The 21,402-nt window shown below is 42.7% G+C and overlaps 1 protein-coding gene across 1 annotated transcript in view; it reads right to left on the reverse strand.

Moving 5' to 3' along the window:
• The window catches only part of THBS4 (thrombospondin 4), a 60,075-nt gene extending 53,689 nt beyond the window's left edge, over positions 1-6,386 (reverse strand). The window contains exon 1 of the mRNA XM_038402124.2: positions 5,943-6,386. Within this exon, the coding sequence (XP_038258052.1) occupies positions 5,943-6,030 (88 nt within the window). The 5' untranslated portion in view covers positions 6,031-6,386. The remainder of the gene's footprint in view (positions 1-5,942) is intronic.
• Between the last annotated feature and the right edge of the window lie 15,016 nt (positions 6,387-21,402).

Below are 21,402 nucleotides of genomic sequence, written 5' to 3' on the forward strand. Positions count from 1 at the left end.
GCCCCAGCAAGGCCATGATCTGGTTGGAAGGAACAAGAAGAAATGTAAAAGAGAATCACTCTTTCATTTTAAGAAAAGTAATCTTCTAGCCCGTTTCCTTGGAATGGCAGACTTGAAAACAAACTTACATGAGCAAATTGCTAGAACTGAAAGAAACACGCAGCAGATCTCGATTCATGCAGCCAAACATGCCCACAAACACCTACACTCTTTTGTTCTTTCATTCTTTTTTTAAACGAATCAGTTGAGTTTGCAGCATATCCCAAGAATCATCTTACCAACTCTTTCCAAATTCCTTAGGATGGACCTGTACAGTGCAGCATGGTAACATTGGAGGGGGATCAATTACATTTGAAGAGAGTGAAAAAATATTGTTTTGGAGGCCAGCACAAAAATGTTAAGACTAACTGTGCATCTGAGATTTCTAGAAGAGAGGTTGTGAAGATCTTAGCGGAGAAAGGAGCTTGGGAGAATGAAGGCAATGAGGGAAGCTATTGAGGGTATCAGGGAGGAGACCAGCAGAAAAGGGCTCCCGTCCAAGGCAGTAGACCAACAAAGTACCTGCCATCTCTGACAGAAGCATGGAGCCCAAAAAGCTCTGCACTGTTCTCATGAATACTGCAAATACAGGACACATGTTTCTCCTGTATTTGCAGACTCGCAAGAAGTACTGCAACAACACGGGACATGAGGATTTCTTCAAGGATAGTTTGCTAAGGAACATAGTGAAAAACAGTTCAAGGCTGTTGGTGGTGTTCACGGAGCAGCTGAAGATGATGAAGCACCACTTATGGGCCCAAGAAAAGAACACCTACTGATGAGATTGCATCGTAATGCAGGTTAGGAACAACAAGAACTTCCAGGTGTAAGAGCATCCACATTCCTGGATCTGTGTGCCAAGCTCGCCCAGTCCTCCAGTGCAGGTGCACCTGAATGAGAGCTCCATTGACAGTGGAGAAATGAGTGGCAATCATACTTTGGAAGCAACACCAGATTGCTACCAGTGAGTAGGAAATCATTTTGGAGTTGGAAAATGCACAGTGGGAGCATGCAAATTTGTAGGTTCATTAAATGTCTCTTGCTATGCAGGACAGTGACTCTCAGCAATGTGCAGGACATAGTGGATGGATTTGCAGCAGATTAGGGTGACAGACAACATGCATATCCCTATTTTGACACTAGCCCACCTTGCCATAGTACATCAACAGAAAGAGGTACTTTTCTATGGTTATGAAAGAATTGATGGATCACTGGGGATACTTCACTGATATCAGCATGGGCTGGTGACAGATTTCGCTCACATCTTTAGGAATATGGGACATTCTTTCTCAACCAGCAAATTACCACTGGTGAAATTGAAATGCCAGCAGTGACTCTAGGGAACCTGCCTACCCTTTGCTCATGAAGCTGTGCACTGGCTACCTCAACAGCACCAAGAAAAGAGACAACTACAGGCTCAGCAGGTGCAGAATGACTGTTGAATGTGCTTTTGGTAGATTGAAGGGGCGCTGATGGCATTTACTCACTAGATTGGATCACAGTAAGAAAAATATCCCAATGGTTATAGCTGTCTGTTGTGTCCTGCATAATAACTGTGAGGCAAAGGGGAAAAATACTGCTGCCAGGGTGAAGGGGGAGCAAGCTCTGACTTTGAACAGCCAAAGGGACCATTATAAGACCCAACATGGAGCTCTGTGGTTGAAGGAGGCTTTGAAAGAGCACTTTAGTGGTCAGCCAGAGTAGTGCTCTCTGCTGGAGGATTCTCTGGGTTTGGAGTTTTGGGTGCTGCTAAAAATCGTGTAGTGCTCACTGCACATTTATAAATATGACTGAATCTTTTCCTGAACCTATGAATTATGTGGTGGCTGTACACTTACAAGTACTGTTTGCTTTAAGTACCAGTGTGCATTCTGCAATATTTGTTGTGAACTAAAAAAGATAATTTGGGTTTCCAAAAATATAACTTTGAGTGGGAAAAACAGTGCAAATAAACAAAGTGCAAAAAAACACAGGCAATGTAATACAAATTTTTAATATGAATTAATGGAGTGGAACTTTCAAATTGGAAAGGGAGTGAACATTTCGTCCATTTCAGTGTACAAATGTAGTCTATTGTGGCTTCACATACAACAACCATTGTTCTCACAGGTCTTTGTATGTGAAGTGGTGGTTTTCCTTGCTGTCCACTGGCCTGGAGGAGTAGAGGTAAAAATGCAGCCCATGATACCATGTGGCATATTGGGTTGTGTAGGGAGCAGCAACCATGGATTTCTCCAACGACTGCACAAAGTGGAGAGTCTGGGATTTCTGGAACTGTAGGTCAACCAGGGTCTGCAGCATTTGGATATGACCTCGTGCATTTCCTTCTCCTTGTCCTGCTGGGACTCCTGGGCCTTTCTTCTGTACTCCTTCCTGTCAGTCGTATTAGCTCTCCAAGCCCCTTGCTCATGCTCCAATGAAGCACTGACTTGCAGATCTCACTGAACATGTCCTCCCTCATCCGTTTCTTTTTCCTCATCAAGGTCAGGTGTTCTGAAGGTGTTTTGGTATTCCCATAAATACTTTTAATAAGAAATGATTACAGACAATTCAGCTTTAGAGAGCCCGAGCACAGCACTGTTCTCCAGCCCCAGCCGCGGCTGTTCTGTTGCATGAAGCTATAAAATTTCAGTCCCCATTCCATGTATCCAATATAGGGCAATGATACTGAATATTAGCCCTATTCTCCATGAGTAGTGGTGGGTTTAGCTGAACTCTCATTCCTGAGGATCACAAGGACACAGAGAACACAGCTGCTACTGGCAACTCAAAGTTGAGCAGGCTCATATGCTGCTACTTTGTTTACTGAGATGCTGCCAGACGAACTCCTTGCAGAGTGTGGTGAAAAGATGTCCTACTACAGAGGAAAAAATAAGGCAGCCATCCCTAGACACCTTTTGAAAAGGATTGCAGAGTACGTCCATGAAAGTCTCTCAGGAGGACAAAAGGGACATCTCTGTGTGCATAAACAAACTGCTCCACATGCTGCCTCTGCCTAACTCTACATGGGATTGAGAGGCAGATGTCGACTCTCTCTCTGTTGTACCTCTACTGCTTCTCAGACAAGTAAAACAATGAAAAACCAATACCTTTGTCTTATTAACTCATGGATATGCCAGGTGCCATCTTTACATTTAAACACTGTAAGGAAATAATGCATGCACACACTTACCCAAGTTCCCTTCCCCTCCATCAGGCTCATCCCACTTGCCTTGCAGAACTGGCTAGAATGTGGTGGAGTCTCAAACAGGTCCGCATAGTGGTCTGCAGGGTGCTGGTGGGGTATCCATCAAGTATGGCATGTCTATTGGAGCAGCACCAGATCTATTGTTGGCTTCCCTGACCTTGTGTTATCCCTGGCAAAGTCCCTTCACTTTCACACAGCACTACTGCTGATCTCTGTGTACCCCTTTTCCTGCATCCCTGGTGCAAACTGCTTGTAGATATACATGTTTCTAGGGCAAGTCCATCGCTGTGCTCGTACAGCCTCTTCTTCGCATAGGCCCAGGAGATCCAATATCAGGCAGGAGTGCATTTAGTGCATGGAGCTGGCATGGTTGACTAAGTAGTTACTCACCTTGGCAAGCACACCTAGCAGCTCACCCTTGTTATGTGCAATCAGGAAAAGGCAATTCAAAAACATGAGGAGTTATAAAAAGGAGGGTGTCTTCCAGTCTCTGTGACCTCTGGGCAGAGGAGTTTAAAATTGTGACCCCAGCAGTCACAGTCACAGAGAATGGGGAATTGTGGGACAGCTGCTGGAGGACTGTTAGGGTCAACACAGGTCATGCAGCGTCTACACTCGCATTGTGTCAACCTCAGTAGTGACTGTTCAGGAAGGTGGGTTTATTGCATTGCTGGAATGGGGCGCTTACATTGGCCAGAGACAAATGTAAGAGTGGACACATGAACAAACAAATGGACCCCAAGTGACTTATATAGACCTAATTTTATAGTGCAGACCAGTCCTAAGATACAAAGAAGGTAAGTGACTTCCCCAAGTTAACACAAGAAGTTGGGAACAAAATCCAACTAGGAGTTTTAACTCTTAGTCCCCTGCTACAGTCATCAAACCTCGCTCCACTTCTCACCAATATTTTATAATACACAAAGGCAGCATCTCTCATAGTGTGGTACACACAATATCAACATTTGGTATATATACAGGTCTTGGGGGAGAACTTGAAATCATTGTTCTTCTGGCTCTGAGTTAAGAGCTCTACCAACTGAACCACACTGGACCAGTAAGGAAACATCATATACATAACATGAAATCATCATAAAACAGTCATGTAGTGCAGTCGAAGACAAGCCCTGCCCAGATTCTAATATTAGCTGTAGAAGAGAATCCCTAGGAAATAGAAGAGGCAATGTATACTTACTCTAAATGTATACTTGGATATTGAAAGCCTATTTAATACAAAATGCTACTTGAACCTTTGGAATCTAGCAAGGGTTTGTCTACAAAACAGACTTTTTTTTTTTAAAAAAAAGTAATACTGAGTAAAAATAAGTCAATAAAAGTTAACGGTTCAGATTTTCAAAGCAGTCCAAGGGAAGGTGTGTGTCTGTGTTTTGAAAATCTCAACCATAATTTTCAGAGAGTGCCATCTTTTTGCCTCAAAAGCAAAGGTACTGTAATTGTAAGCGGTCATACTTTACAAAGTTTAAAAACAGCTTATTTCCAAACTTATGAAAAAATTTCCCCTAAAGCAATCATATCTCCCAGTTCCAAGGTTACAGTGTTCAAATCAAAATGTGCAAACAGGTGGATAAATACAAGTAAAGGTTATTGGGAAATTAAACAACACAGCATCCAGACATTACCAGTACTTTATTAGTAATACAAAGTCAAATGAGTAGTTTCTGAAATTCTCTAAGGAAGAATTTCACTAACTTAAGATTTTTTTTCTGCTCCCCTCCACACCACCCTGATGTCAACTCAAGTTGGCACCAACTCTGAACATATTAAAGGCACTTTTGCTTTAGTGAGCCTTCATAAATTAAGATGTTTGTGCCTGACAAATTCATTCCTTTTGGGGTACTTTAGAGTAAATCACCCTAAAACTAAGCACAAGTAGAAAGAACTGTGCCTATGTCTAATCCTTAGTAACATTGTCCTTACATAGGTACGGTTCGTGTGTACGGGGACAGAGAGAAGAATAGAGACCAGAGGAGAGGAGATTAAAAAATAGGAGATAAGAAGAATAATCCTACAGTAAGAGGTTTCAGAGTAGCAGCTGTGTTAGTCTGTATTCGCAAAAAGAAAAGGAGTACTTGTGGCACCTTAGAGACTAACCAATTTATTAGAGCATAAGGTTTCGTGAGCTACAGCTCACTTCATCGGATGCAATAAATTTGTTAGTCTCTAAGGTGCCACAAGTCCTCCTTTTCTTCCTACAGTAAGAGGTGAGACATGTCACAGATACCTGTGAAACCTAATCACACGGTTTCCTCACATCTCGGTATCTAACAACACGATCCCAGACCAATACTGAAATAGACAGACATCTCATTGTCTCATAGTAGAGACATCTCATTGCCCATTTAAAGAAAAGGGAAAGTGTTTAAAAGTTTGAGACCCTGCTGCTTCCCTATTCAGTTAATCCGCTTTAATTCCAATGTCTCTGAATGAAACATCGTTCTGCTGTGCCCCTTTCACGGGTTCAATAATGACCTCAAGAAGATGTATTTGCATTCAATCTAGCGCTCTTTGCCACAGGGGATCCTGGGTTTCTATCCCTGCCGTATGTCTCCAGTCAAGACACCTGCTGTCTAGCATGACAATGCACCTCAGCAGAATAAATACTCATCGACCACAGGCGAGTCAGCTGGGAAAGCGCCCCACCTATTCCTATCACAGCCCCTTCGCGTCCGGCTGCAGGAGGGTAGCTGCCCCTTACCTTGCGGGGCAGGCTGGGCGCCAGAGCCCGGGCCGAGCTGCAGGAGAACTTGCAAGAGCAGGACGGTGACTTGGCGCTTGCTCATCATGTTCAGTGCAGTGGTGGGAGAGTCGCCCAGAGCCCTTCCCCGGCTCGGCTCCGCTTCTCGGCTCCCGCCGCGCCTTTGGGGAAGAGGAGAAGGACGCCGGGAGCTGTCCCCTAAGTAGAGGGGGGCATGGAGCGCGGCTCGGGGCTGGCGGCTCTTGCTCCCAGGCTCTGCAGGGGCAATCGCTCACTCAAGCTCGGCAGCCCGGACAGGGGCCGTTCAACCCGGGGACCTGCTCCCCGTGCGGGGAAGGAGGGCGGAACTTCGGGAGGCTGCCAGTCCATTGGCCGCGGGGTCCTTTCCCCAGACCAGGCAGAGGCCGGAGGAGGAGGGAGGAGGGCGAGAGGCAGGGGGGTGAAGAGAGGCAGCTTGACACAAAGAGCTGCCCCGAGCAACGCCGAGGCAGACGCACGGAGCGCGGCTCAGGGAGCGGGGGGCTCCCCAGCCCTCCAGGGGAAAAGGAGTTTGGGGGCAGATTCGCTTTCCCTAACCTCTCGTATTTGGGAAAAGAGAAGCCCCAACGCTGGTTGTTCTCTTTTAAAATAAGAAATTAGAAGCTGTACCCTAGCAAAGACTGAAACGGAGCAACCCGCAGCTGCTACAATTACCCTCCGGCACCGGCGCTTGCCTTGGAAATCCAGGGATGTCTTCCAACGACATAACTCCATTTTACACCAAAACCACACGTGCATCAAAAGCGGGACTCGTATGGAAAATTAATTTAACTACTCTTCACTTATATGAGTATCTGTTCCAGTAAACCTGCATCCAACAGATCCAAATGAAAGCATTAACCAGTGTGGCCCTTAGATAAATTCTGAAAATCAACAGAAATTAAATACATCCCTAAAGGTGACCTGCAAAAGGTTTTTTTTTAAAAAAAAAATTGCGCATAGAGCACTATTGGGTTTCTTTACTGGTGCACATAAAGCATGCCCTTTAAAGATGCCTTTGCTGCTTGTTTTTTACCTGAAGGCTGGCCTACACCCAGAAATTGTACTGATTTAACTGAATAGGAAATGGCTGATGGAAATTGTGTGGGCTGATTTCAGACTGTCTGAGTGGTTGGTATCTGTTTAGTTTAGCCTCTCTCTTAAACCGGTCCCAAAGTGTTCACAAAAAGGAGTTGCACTGATTTAATTAATTCTGTTCAGAAAGTGGAGTGAATTTTGTTCCTCGAGTGGTCCTAATAAGAAAAAGTAGGAATTGTCAAGCCTGGTCTTCCATGGCTTTGCTTAGAAGACTAGGGACCATTGGGAAAGCCCGGAGCATGTTTAATGTGGGCTCTAAAGCCTACATTGGGGTGGTGAGGTCTCTCACAAAGACTTCCTTTTATTCGCAAAAAGAAAAGGAGTACTTGTGGCACCTTAGAGACTAACAAATGTATTTGAGCATAAGCTTTCGTGAGCTACAGCTCACTTCATCAAATAAATTTGTTAGTCTCTAAGGTGCCACAAGTACTCCTTTTCTTTTTGCAAATACAGACTAACACGACTGCTACTCTGAAACCTTCCTTTTATTCAATGTGGTTATAGAAGAGAGAAGTTGCATAAATGCTAAGGAAAACAAAAATAAACCAACTAAAACCCCTCTCTTTCAATTAATTGTCAGTCTCTTAGGCTCTTGTGGTGTCACTATTTCAGTAATTCTCCAGTCACCACAGTGTCTTCCAGCCAGGCCAGGCCATAAATTTCTAATGTAAAACACCCAGTTCCTTTTGGATCCGGGCTCTCTTGCAACCTCTCTCATGGATGGCCATGCAGAATTCCCATTCAGGTACGGTTGTCTCATAAGTAATCTCCGGGCACTTATGTGCTTGAAATCAAATGGGATTCCCAAGGGAGTATGCCATGGAGTAACAGCTGCCTGGCTCCTCTCATGCTCCTTGCCAGTAGCACATAGCTCAGAGAGGTGCCACTGCCTTCTGTTGCGTTAGGGAGCAGGGGGGAGAAGTCTGGGGATCAGAGGGGACAACACAAGCAACATCATTGGGGATTCAAGTCAATGTTGTTACCCTCTACCCCAGGCAGAATGTGGATCATTGTTTGAATATCAGCAGGAAGGAGGAACACAAGAAGGAAGGGACTTGTATTAGTGAGCAAAGGGGTATTGATTAGTGTGCAATGGCAGTCATGCATGGAGTGCACAGTTAATGGGCAGTGTAGAGATTAGAACTATGCAGCTGGGGGTATCACTGTGTGCCTGAACACTGCAAGCCTTCGGGGGTGGAACTGGAGCACCTACTGCTTAGCAAGTGGAAGCCCCCCCACCACTACATATGGAGTGTAGCTGCTGCAGAGGCTAGAATTAGAGACCTGAAGCAGTCCAGCTGCTGCTCTACACTCAGTAGGGTCGGGGGAGGAGAATTCCTTCACTCCCAGACCCTATTCTTTGAAAATATAAACTTAAGTGCCTGGGACAAAAACACCACCAAAACAAGGAATCTGACAGCTACATATTAAAGCATCAAGTAACTACTGTAGACACTACAGAGAAAAAAAGGACAATGTTAAGGTTTGCCATCACTAATCTATGTTAACAGATTCAAATATTTGCTATAGATGTTGTTTAGCTCCATTAAGCAATGCATTCATTAGAATTTGTCAAAATATAGGGAACATTTTCATGAGACTTCCCTTTTTTGTCTACAGCATTTAAAAAAATGTTTTTTTCTCGGACCAGCTCAAGTTCTAATTAGGTCACAGAGATGATTTTTGATGGTGTGCACTAACAGCAGTGGATTTAATGCTAGAAAGATTTCTGCTCCAGTGCCATGAATTTCACAGTATTTGCTTTCTAAGGGCCAAATTCTGTTCCCACATGTGTGCACCAGGAGTTGCATGTGCATATCAGAGAGCAGAATTTGGTTCTAACAAATATGCTGTGCTACCTAATAAAATGTCAGAGAAGAGAGCAAGTTCACAACTTCTATAAAAACAGAAGTCAAAATCCATGTTTACATGTATTTAGCCAGTGCACATAAAAGGTCCTTGCAGTTTTCCAGGCTTTCATTTCTGTGTTCAGGTTTATTACAGTTATATATTATGGACGGAACAGGATTTTATACCTATGCACAACCTTTTTTAAAAGGATTTTCACAAAGTACAATGTTTATTTGCTGTCTGGAAGTGAGTATATGACCTTTTAGCTGTCTCTTCCGATAACAAAACTACTATTATAGTAACTATTACATTTTTACTGTTGTATATTCTCTGAAATTTCAACTCCAGGTTAGCTGACTGGAGTTTAAGATTTTGAACAGGAATCATGAAAAATTACTAAGCACTACATTATCAAAAAAAGTTCATACATTTAATAACATGATTATAAAGAAATTTCTTAAAGGCACATGAGACTGCAATCCTTAATATAGGGTCTGTGAGTGAAGCTCAACTCAACTGTTAAAATATTTTTCTTTCCTAATTTATGTAAATCAACAGAATACTAAGCATACAGAATTCAGAGAAATTGTCAACACTGCAGGTTTTCCTTTTTTTTAACCAAAAAAAAGGGCAGTGTCTTGTTCAAATTCCAAGTAATGGGGGGTGGGGGTGGGGAAGCCCAATCGATGAATTCAACTTTCATAATTTGTTCTTAATGTGCGACGAAAGGACTCACTGGTTTTAATGAAAGGGTGCCTGGGTCACTATTTTAAAAACTTAGAATATCTGCCAAACTAAGGACACAGGGAATGAAACACAGCTCTGAATCACCAGCCTTTTACTTTTATTTTGATAAGACAGACCTAACCCTTCAACCTGTACACAGGTGAAATTCAGACGGACTTCAAAGAGAATTTTTCCCATATAGAAATGCAGGCTCAACCCCTAAGCTTTCAAAAATGACATATAATCCTTCCCATTGTGCATGCATAGCTTTCATTAACCCTAACAGGAGTTTCAGGCAAGTATCCTAGTGGGAAAAGATCATGAATAGCCCCTGGATTGGTGAGGGAGGATGCAAGCTGCCTCCTCTTGATCCCTGCACTGGACTCTGCAGTAGCACAGGGATGAATTTGGCCCTGGGACAGTGTAGAAAGGGCTGACCCTTCTACACCTGTTTAACAGATGTAGCCCTCCAATACAGCCAGTTTAGCCTGCACCCAGAGAAGAGCCACAGACGCATCCTCCCTCCCTCCACATAGAAACAGTCTCCTTTAGGCCACTGAACTTGCAGGCAGCAATGGCCACCTATCCTGGCACACTCCAACACAGGGAGACTATGGGGATGGGACTCATATAAGTGCCTAGACAGACAAACAAGGAAGTAGATTATAGCTAGTCCCTGGATGGGTGGATTAGGAAGGAAAGATTCCTTGAACCCTTTCCCCCCTCTAGCGCATCTGTTCAGGAGAAACATAATTTGGCCCTTAGTGTGGAATTGTGCATAATTTTACTTTGAATTAATGTGGCTGATCATATAGTGCTCTGAAACACACACAGGGACAATGTGTGTGATTTACCTATACTCCTGGTAATTTGGGGCAAAAATTCTGCTCTCAGATCTGTATGGTAGATTTCAACTATGCCATTCTGCTCTCACTTCAGTTAGGGAATGCCCATTAATGTCCTGCAGACCTGAGGCAGTTGAGGTCTGAGAATAGGGTTTTGCTCTTATTTCCTTATTTTTGTATTTTTTTATGAACTGGGGATGTTATTAGATTGTTATTTCAATGGAGTTTTCTTTTTGTGTGAGAATAATGTGATATTTTGCCTCTCCATGTTGAAGGATGAGAATATTTTACTTGCATACTTAAAATAACAATTGTAATAATAGAGTACCATGGAATGGTTCCAGGAATGCTGAAGTGTGCTGCCAGCCCATTCAATGCCTTTATAAGTCCACAACAAAACATTATAGTGAAGGGGTTATCAGTATCAGTATAACTTGACCAATATTGGTTTAATATGATCACACTTATGTTTTCAGTGGATGACCAGTTCCTGTTTAGTGTGGTTCGAAACTCAGAATATCCATTCCATGGGAAAGTCCAACATTTCAATATTTCCTTTTTGTCTAGATTGGAAAGAAAAGTTAAAATTTCCTGTGAAATGAAAATTCCCTTCCCCCAAAAAATTGTTTTGGAAATATCGAATCAATCAAAATGCACTATAATTTTGATTTTTTATTATATAAAATGATGCAGAATAGTCAAGATGACAAACTCAGAATGAAGTGCCTCAATCTGAGTGACATGAAGCTTTTAGATAATTTTTTGTTGACGATTTTGACTAAATCAGTACATTCCCATTGGACATTTCAATTTTGTGGAATCAGCATTTTGAGATGGGAAAACTGTTATTTTTTATTTATTTATCCAAACTAAGCTGAATCTTTGGGAAGTTTACATACATAATGCTGAGTCATGTCCCAAAATTTCTTATAAAGGCTACAAACACTTCAGAAGGTTTAATATTCTTTGTTTAAAGTAGTAATTTCACTAGAAGATGCCCTCTACTCCTAAGAAATGAATAACCCTTAAAAGAAATAATCTCTGTGATAGCTCTTTGTGACTGTTGATACATGCAGTTTACAACTATCACCACAGTTACCTCACAAAGCTAGGTCATTGTATTTGATTTTAACTATAATGCCACACTCACATTTCTCTCGTTCTGTGCTGTGAATTCCCTCGAGCTGCTGCCTTTTTTATGCCTCTTTTAAGACTAGGACCAGGCACGGTGGCCAGATAATTCACATTTCACTTCTGCAAGGCATTCTGAGTTTAACTCTTTTGGCAGCTCTCTCTTTCCACACAGACAAAATACAATGCAACCTCCCCATCACTCTTTCCTTTTTCTTCCCTCTCACTCACACTGAGTGTGGTTCCCTGCCTGCTCTCCTCCTCTTGTTAACCTTGGAATAGGTTAATTAAGAAGATTCATGTTACACCTTTTCCCTATCTCTATCTTTGGGGTTTTAGTTAGTGACAGAAGACTTAACAAGTAGGACTATGTGCAAAGGAGACAAGATTTATTAAACAAGGACCTAAAGAATAACCAGATATAAACAACTCGGATGTTAACACAACTGTGGGCTTAAAGTCCTGAACCCCAGAACCCTTTACACACAATAGGTACAACAGAAATAATGTAAGGGTTAACACATCACCATATATTGTAGGTAGGAAGGTTGCACGGACACCAATGGAGACGACAGACTGGAACGCTGAACACCGAAGAATACAGGACTCAGGACACAGGAACATATGGGGATCTTCACACAGGTAAACTGTGATCTTCTCTCTTCAGGTCAGTTCTTGACTCACTGTCGTGCATGGAACAATGCGTACACTAACTTAACTCCTTAGGTGGAATAACTAGTGAGTGTGAGCAATGCAGCACTGACCTGCCTATAGAGAGGGTGGTCAGACAAGTCTAGCTAGGGAATCAGGTGGTAAGAGCACAGGTACAGGTTTACATATCTCCTCCTTGGTGATTTTATAGCCTTAGCTATATTTGTTATCATCTACACTGCTTAAGCTTCAGGTTTGCTGGGGTATCTGGACCTATTCATGACCCTTTTTACCTTAACTTTGACCCATCCAATAGTTGCCACAATTAAAATAATAGTAACAACTTGCACGATTAAAATAACGATAAAGGGATGGACAAGGATGTGCCAGGCTTCTGTAAATTCGGTGGGAATGACAAACAGACTTTCCCACCAATGGGCAAATTTGGAATTTTTCAGCACCCTTTTAAGAATCTTCTTGATTTGATCGGTGGTGCATAGCCAGCATTAAGCTTTTACCATGCTCAACTAGATCTTTAATATGATTTTCTAGGACCGGATGCAGTACCAATTGTTTTAACACATCGATGTTAATCCCTAGATTAACAGGGTTCACGTGCTGATACAAATTAAGACAATGGATATTTTGCACATTCATCTTATCTGAAATAAAGGTTACATCACATCCCTGAATAAGTACAAAATAAATACATACATTTACATGAGGATCATTGACAATCTCCTAGAAGAAATTTACAATAAACTTTTTACATTTATTCCTGATGCAAATACAGTTGCTGTTTATCACCACTAGCTCAGATTGATTGCTCATATGTGACTGCAGGTCATAGTGACACTTTCCCTGGTCAGGACTTAAACAAATGTGTGGTCCTTCATACACATTTGTGGTACAAATATAGCCATTATTTGGTTTCCAGATACAAACGCTTAAATCAACACACTGGTATTTTTCCTCATCTTTAAGTACTCATTTTGGGATGTCTACAGGAATCATGATTGTCTGATTAATGATGATTCCAAGTGGGATGAGGGGATACACCCAATTTGTGCTCACATTATTGATGGTTAATATATGGGCAGTGACTCTTTAAATTTGGGTCAAAGCTGAAATCAACAGCTTTCACCAAGTGTGGTGTTCCTTTTCAAAGGGTGTTACATCCCTTAACATTAAATTCTTTATTTCCATTGGGATGATGCCTTGAAATCCTATGCTAAGAATTCCAACTGATCACACTCTGTAGCCATGCTTGCACTTGGATGCAGGTAAATGCCCACAATGTATTATATTGTAGATACCTATGGCACCTATTACCTTTTCCTGATTTTGTTTTTGGGCATTATACCATGTGGAGATGGTGGTGATGATGTCATAGTTCAGGTCACTGATTTTGTTTAATGATGTTATCAGGGTTGATTTAAGGATGAGTTAGGCTATTAGCCTTTAAGGGAGTTTACCACTCCCGGGCCAGCTCCTACAACACCTAATACTTTCGCGGTTAGATCTCTTTTTATCTCAGAATACCTGGGCTCAATATTGTTAACCCATACATCCCATCACTGATGATTTTGTGAAAGGTGCACATTTAGGCTATACATTTTCTACCAATAGTTGCATATCCATAGTTACTTTCTTTAGAGCATATCGAGAGTTAGTAATCAGCAACCATCTCAGATCTTGCTTTACTAACACGGGGCTGATGTGACTGGTATATGGTTTGGGAATTACAATCACTTCCATGTGTTGTTTGACTCCAAACACCCCTGTCAAATACCATACCCCGGAATTATTTATCAAAATGGAAATATTTATGCTTCTGTAACAACTAGCTACAAATAATGTTTGCTTATACAATGAACAAAAATGACTTACATCATTAGAAGTATTGCAGTAGTGCTCAGATCTGCTATTACAATTCAAATGTACAAGGTATGCTTCTGAAGGGGTATGCAGTCTTACTTTAAAATAGGGTACATAGAACTGAGCGTTCATAAACACTTTCACCTGCATTATCCCTTCTCTGACTCAAGGTGTCAAATTAGAGGTCATGCAAGCACAGCTTAACAGACTTCCTGTCACAAGTCCACTGGAGCAATTTATTATGTGTTTGTCTTGGATCTCCCCGCATCCTACGACTTTTACTAAATTTAACAACCCTACTCAAGGATTCTGAATCCTTGCTTGATAATGCTATTTGAGCACTATCATAGGGGAGCAAGGCCATATTAGACCTCTCTCCTCTTTCCAACAGAGGAAACAATTGGCACCACTCTTATACGCAAATACCATAATATGGCCAACATCGTCTGTTAATGCTGGGCCATGATACGATCCCCAAACTTTTGGTAATGTTTTACCAATCTGCTCAGTTTTCTTAATACCCTTTACAGGCTCCACACCGCAAAAATAATGTTCCCGTTGGTCCACAGACAGCATACAATACATATTTACACATCTTATAAACCATAAGAGGTGACTGAAGAATCTAGACCCCAACAGCATAAACAAACAGAATGTCAATTATATTTTTGGTTTTACATGTCTGACTCAGTCCCCTACCACTTCTTAAGCTGAGTGGAGTGGAACCACTTCAGTTTTTTACCTTTCTTCCCATTCAGCTCAACCTCATAGATGGTGGGGCTGGCTTTGTTTGTGATGACCACTGGTCCCACCCACCTCAGATTTAGGGTATGCCCTTGGTCAGAAAATAACTTATACATAACTTTGTCCTCAATTTCCCATTCAATGGGGTTGAGGCAATTCCCTAGTCTCTTATCCATTATTTTTATGTTGGCTTTCAGCTGGAAGGCTACTTGATGTTGAATTGAGCTGATGTCATTTAAGACTTTTTCATGAGTCTATCCACTACTAGCCATGGCTGGTAGTCATCTGAGGGGGGAACCTCCCAGCCATCAGTGCTCAGGTGTTCGTATTAGCACCTCATGTGGGGTGAACCCGTGAGGACACAATTGATCTCACTGCCATTAAGACCAACGGGAGCTTCTGGTCCCAGTTTTTGCCCTGGCCACTGATGATCTTCCTCAGCGCTGACTTAATGGTCCTGTTTGTCTGCTCAACAAGCCCAGAGCTCTGAGGGTGCCCTGCAATATGAAGCTTTTGGCAAATTCCAAGGGGCTGGCATATGGTCTTCATGACCTTTCCCATGAAGTGGGATGTCTGGTCATAGTCTATGATTTCTGGCAGCCCAAACCTGGTGAATGTTTGTTCCATTAACACCTTTGCCATTGTTATGGCTGTGTAGTCACGAGTGGGGTATGCCTCCACCCACTTCATGAATGAATCCATGACTACTAAACAATATTTGTGACCACATCCTGTACATGGTAAGGAACCTATATCATCAATTTGTAGGCAGGACCATGGTCCCCCAATGCCTTGGTGCAACATAGGACCTTTGATGACTTTTCTGTTCGAGTTGTTTTTGGCACAGACCAGACAGTTTTGAATGTATTTGGTCACATCTTTGATAATATCTGGCCACCATGCTACAGAGGTTATTTGGCCTAACATCTTCTCCACGCAGAAATGCCCCTGGTTATGGGCCAGACTAATCATCTCTCTGTGAGGATAAGTGGGCATAACCAGAACTGGTGACACATCTTTCGCATCTTTTCTTAAGGCCATTATGAGTTCGTGTTTATTTTAAAAAATGTGATAATTGTGATGCTCCTCCTTTTTTAGCACGTCGTGGATCGCCTTATCTTTATTCTGCAGTTCCTTCACATCCAATTGCCCTGTTAATTCCACCTCTTTTGATTGTACTGTTAGCACCCCCTCGTCAGAATGGGTCCAGAAATATTCCTCTCCCAATAAGGTGGCTTTCTTTGTCAATTGGTCGACTTTGTTGCTCAACATAGAGATCTCTGCGTGGTCCTGATGGTGAGCCTTCACCTTACAAAGGTAAGTGCTACCTGATCTTCTGGATGCTAACTTCCACGCGTGGTGCAGCAAACACTTCGAGTGTGCAATCTGTCATTCATCAGCTGACCTCATTCCTCGTTGAACACATACTAGCATCCACTCACTTAATGCCCATATGATCCAATCAGAATCGGAACATATCCGTATGTCTTCTGGATCTTCCTCATGTAGCACTACTAGCACAGCCACTATTTCTGCGGCCTGGGCTGAGTTTGACCTTACTGTTCCTTGCAGGGTCTTTTGAGAATCTATCCATAATGCTGCATAGCCTGTATGGGGTTTTCCATCCCTGTGGAAACAACAACCATCCACCACCCAGATCTTTAAATTCTGGTCCTTCACTCTTTGATAATTGTTTTCCACTTGGAAGGGTGACTTAGTCTGTTCCATTCATTAGGAGGCAGTGGACATTCATGCTCTTGGCCTTCTATGAGGAGGGCATAAGGTAGAACAGCTAATTGAGATGTTTTCTGCATGTCAGTGTTTTTGTTCATGAGGCTAAGCATCCATCCAGCAAGTCTGGGACTTGACATTCGACCCTCATTAATTGACCTGATAGAACATACTTGAGGTGAGTGCGAGTGGTTTTGAGGATTACGGGGGACATGCCAATTAAATATTCCCAGTGACGCAGGAACCATACTAGAGCCAGTACTACTTTTTCACAGGTATTGTATTGCCTCTCCACTTCACTCAGGACTTTTGATCCATAAGCAATGGGCTTGAGTCCATTGCTCTGGTCCTGGAGGAGGACTGCACTGATGTCTTGGTCTGCTGTTCCCAACTGCCGTTGGTATGGCTCGTTGGGCTTCGGATATGCCCGTGCAGGTGCTCTAGTGAGGGTTTGTTTTAAAGCAGTGAAAGCCTCTTGGTGTTCTTGATCCCACTTCCATTCCTGGCCTACCCTAAGCAGTGTATACAGAGGTTTAGCCAACTCAGCATAGCCCTTCACAAACTCTCTGGAGAACCCAGTAAATCCCAGGAAAGATTGAAGAGCTGAGACATCTTGAGGCGCAGGGAGCTTGCATATTAAGTCCCTTCCTTTCCCAGACTCATTCCTAGGTAGGTGACCTCTGAGCCTTGACCGGGTTAATGATGAATCTGGTATTCTTTATTTTATTTAGGACAGCATCCTGGATTTCGAGGTTCTCTTCCCTTTTGTGGCAGTAGCTACTAAGATGCTGTCCACATAGCTCAAGATATTGTCTCTTTCTGCCATGGAATTCCACATTCTTGAGACGAATCGGTGGCAAATCAAGGGAGCATTGTGGAATCCCTGTGGGATGCGGCTGAAGGTGTATTGCCAGTCCTTATGCATGAAGGCGAACTTATACCAAGCTGATTGGTGAAGTGGGACTGAAGAAAAGGCGTTTCAGAGGTCCAGTACGGAAAACCATCTCACTCCTGATGCAATGATTGCCATTATTTAATTAAATTTTGCAACCACTGGGGCTAGGCATGGGGTCACTCTATTGAGCTCAACGTAATCTATCGTTAATTGCCAAGTCTTCTTATCCGACTTTATGACAGAACACATTGGAGAGCTGCACAAGCTTTCGGTCTCTATGAGTACTCCTTGCTCTACTAGTGCTTCAATGTTCTTGATGCCATCTTCTGCAGCAGCAGGATAGTGGTACTGACTTTACGGTTTGGGATCTGGCTCATTAACCACTACCTCGGCTGTTATCTTTCTACACTGGAGGTTTTCTTTTTAGCAAACACCTCCAAGTGTCTTTGTGCAACTATAGCCACTTCTGCTTTCCAATCAGGCATCACTAGATCTTCAGGTGCCTTCACAGCTACCACATGGTGGGATGCTGGAATTACCACATGCTGTCCGTTTTCCACATTCTGGATCAACCTTTGATTAAGAAGATCCACTACCATATTCAACTGTGATAGTAAGTCCATGCCAAAAATACCTTGACCACCTAAGGCTTGAATTCCAAAGACAGCTTTGGTAACAATTGTATGGATAACACATCTGATTGGCTTTGTGAAGAAACCCATACTTTCCCTTCCATTAAAGCCTACTAGGGCCTTTATGTCTTTGATGGGGAGCCTTTTCACTTTAGGTTCAGCATCTGTGCATAGGATTGAAACTGTGGCCCCAATATCTATCAGCATTTGCTGACCAAGTTTCCCAAATGCTCCCTCCATCGTGACTGATGTAGTTGGTCTTCCCCATTTGTCGTATGTTATAGGTGCCGTTACTGGGGAATGAGGGGGAGCTTAGCCCCATCACATCAGATTAGGAGCGTTTCCTTCTTGATACTTGCTGGAGACTGCTTCCTGTTTCTCGTACCTCGTGAGCCGTTGTAGCAGCTTCTCTGCTGGTAAACCATTTATGGCTTCATTAGTATCAAATTTAAGCAGCTTCTTCCATAAGGCATTTCTGAATGCCCTCTGCTCCTCATTGTGAGAGCTGTTCTGGTATGTTCTTGATGCTATGCTGCAGGCCTTTTTTTCCCTTGCTAACAGCTGGAATTCCCTGTGTGACCTTTGGGAAACTCTTTTCTTTGCTACTCTGTCTGTGATCACTGCTACCTTCTTCCTGGATCCAGGAACAGGGAAGGCTTCTCTCTGGATTTCATAGGCCTCTCGTAACCTGTTCTCCAGTTCCCTCAGTGAGATGGTCTGATGGTTCAGTGATCCTAAAGTAACTCTCAGGGTAGGAGCTATCCCTCACAAGATTGCTTCCTGAAACTCTGGAGTGTTGCATGAAAGAGCACTAGCCAGAAATACAATAGCTTCTTCCTGTTTAAGTACTTTTCAGGTCATTCATAAACCCGTTGTCATTCACAGTAGTACCTTCCTATTAGATTTTGGTGGGGAAAGTAGAATTTCAGCACATCTTCAAACATCTGTAGAGTCTGTGTCCCCCACCTGTAGATAGATGGGGAGGGTACTGAAATCTTCTCCTGGCATACACTCCCACCAACACAGCAGTATCCTCTTTGCCAAGTCCAGGGAGAGCATTTACCTTGGCCAGCCAGCCTAGGGCCGTCTCTCAATTTAAGGGACCAAGGGCTTTTCCCACTGCCCTTGTCTGCTCTGGAGTATACGGCTTGATCTCATGCTGAGTCTTTGTAGAATGTGATGAGCTAGGACCATAACTGATTACCACCATGAGAAGGTTTCTCCCCTTCTGGAATTCAGTCTCAATTGGGGCTGAAGGCTGCTTTCTCTCTGCTTCCCTTGTCTCCAGCTGTCTTGATGTTCTATCGAGAACTTCCTCCTCAGAGTCCTCTAAGCTGTTATTGCCCCGGCTGCATCAAGGAAGGGGCAAACCGCGGCCACTGGGAGCTGCATGCGGCCATACCTGCGGATGCTCAGGTAAACAAAGTGTCTTGTGGCCCGCCAGTGGTTTACCCTGAACAAGCCGCAAACCAAGTTTGGGAACCCCTGCTCTATAGCTAATCTGCATATAACAATTTCATTACTGTGTTTGGGAGACTGCACAGATGGTGGATTACTTGGCCCAACTGCCACCGTTCTTCAAAACCACCCACACAATAACCCCAAACACACACATCCTCATTTGCCACCCACACAAATTCACACAACTCTCCCAGCACACCACAACCCACACATAAATCAACACAGCTATCCTAGCACAACCCACACGTTTGCCCACTCTTACACTTACTATAAAACCATAGCCACAGATTATCACCAGGTTCAATCATGACCAGGATTTGTGGTCTATTACCATCCAATGTTTAAATTCTCAGCCAGTTTTGGCTTTCTGACACACAGCTTTATGAATTATCCCTGTGATGGGCTTTCAGTTACTAGTTATTTAAATTTGATAAAATATTACTCCCAAAAAGCTGCACAGCATATTTTTTAAACATAAATAAACAAGTACTCACCTCTGGAATGTCACTTTATACTTATTGTATATGACTAGCTTTGGCAACTGTACTTTGCTAGCTAATCTATAATTTTGGTCTTATAGTCCAAACAGAAACATATTTATGTGGCATATAACAACTTAAATGAGATGAGTATTCTCCCATTTCATTTCCATGGAAAGATGAGATATACTCTGTCTACCATAGTTCTGATGGAAGGACAGGGTCCTAAATTATGTTTTTAAATCAGGCCCATATCTAATGTGCTCCAGTATCTCAGAAAAATGTGCAGAGATTTCTTACAGTTACTATCATGACTTATGAACTTGAATTAACTCTTGAATTCCTCTTTCATATTAATAGTAAAGCACAACATACTGGGTGACATAGACATGTGTAACATTATTTAACAGAAAAGAAGATACAGTACCAGATACAGTGAACAAATATTTGTGCATCTCACCAAGGAATTATTTTTAACATTTTTTCCTAACTACTATGATACATTAAACACTTATTTGTTCAAAGTCACTTTTTTTAAATAGCAAACCATGTTTTCCTTCTCTGAAAATAGACATAATTAAAACAAAATGTCAGAAAGGAGTAATGTAATAATCTACATTATTTCTGCTTATATAAATATACAGGGCACTTTTTCTTGTGGTTAGTGTTTGTTGCGAGCAAAGGCAGATTTAGACTTGACAGAAGCCTAGCGTGATTTAACATTTTAACAGAGTAATGTTTATTGTTGTGAAAAAATTGCAGAGTAATCAAGTTTGTGGGAAAAACAGAAGTTAAAGTAACTCCACAGCCATAAGAAAGCCATGGAAAGCGGTGGCTGCCGGCTGGGAGCCCAGCTCTGAAGGCAGAGCTGCCACCAGCAGCAGCACAGAAAGATGGTACTGCCACCTTTACTTCTGTACTGCTGCCTGCAGAGCTGGGCCCTCAGTCAGGAGCCACCACTCTCCAGCCACCCAGCCCTGAAGGCAGCGCAAAAGTAAGGTTGGCCATACCACATCTCCCCTAAAACATTGCAACCTCTCGGCAACTCCGTTTTGGGTCAGAACCACCAATTTGAAAAACACTGGTGTCCCCTGTGAAGTCTGTAGAGTATAAGGTAAAAGCACACAAAAGACCAGATTTCACAGTCTGTGACGCATTTTTCATGACCGTCAATTTGGTAGGGCCCTATATAGGTATAAGAAAAGATAACAAAAAGTTTATGTATAGCCAGCGTAACAGAGACACTGTATACTGTGCAGTTGGAGGTGACTGCAGTGAGTCACGTGGTCAGGGTCTAACTGACTGCCACTCTGACCAAGG

Source organism: Dermochelys coriacea, chromosome 5, assembly GCF_009764565.3.
Source record: "Dermochelys coriacea isolate rDerCor1 chromosome 5, rDerCor1.pri.v4, whole genome shotgun sequence".
Classification (NCBI taxonomy): domain Eukaryota; kingdom Metazoa; phylum Chordata; order Testudines; family Dermochelyidae; genus Dermochelys; species Dermochelys coriacea.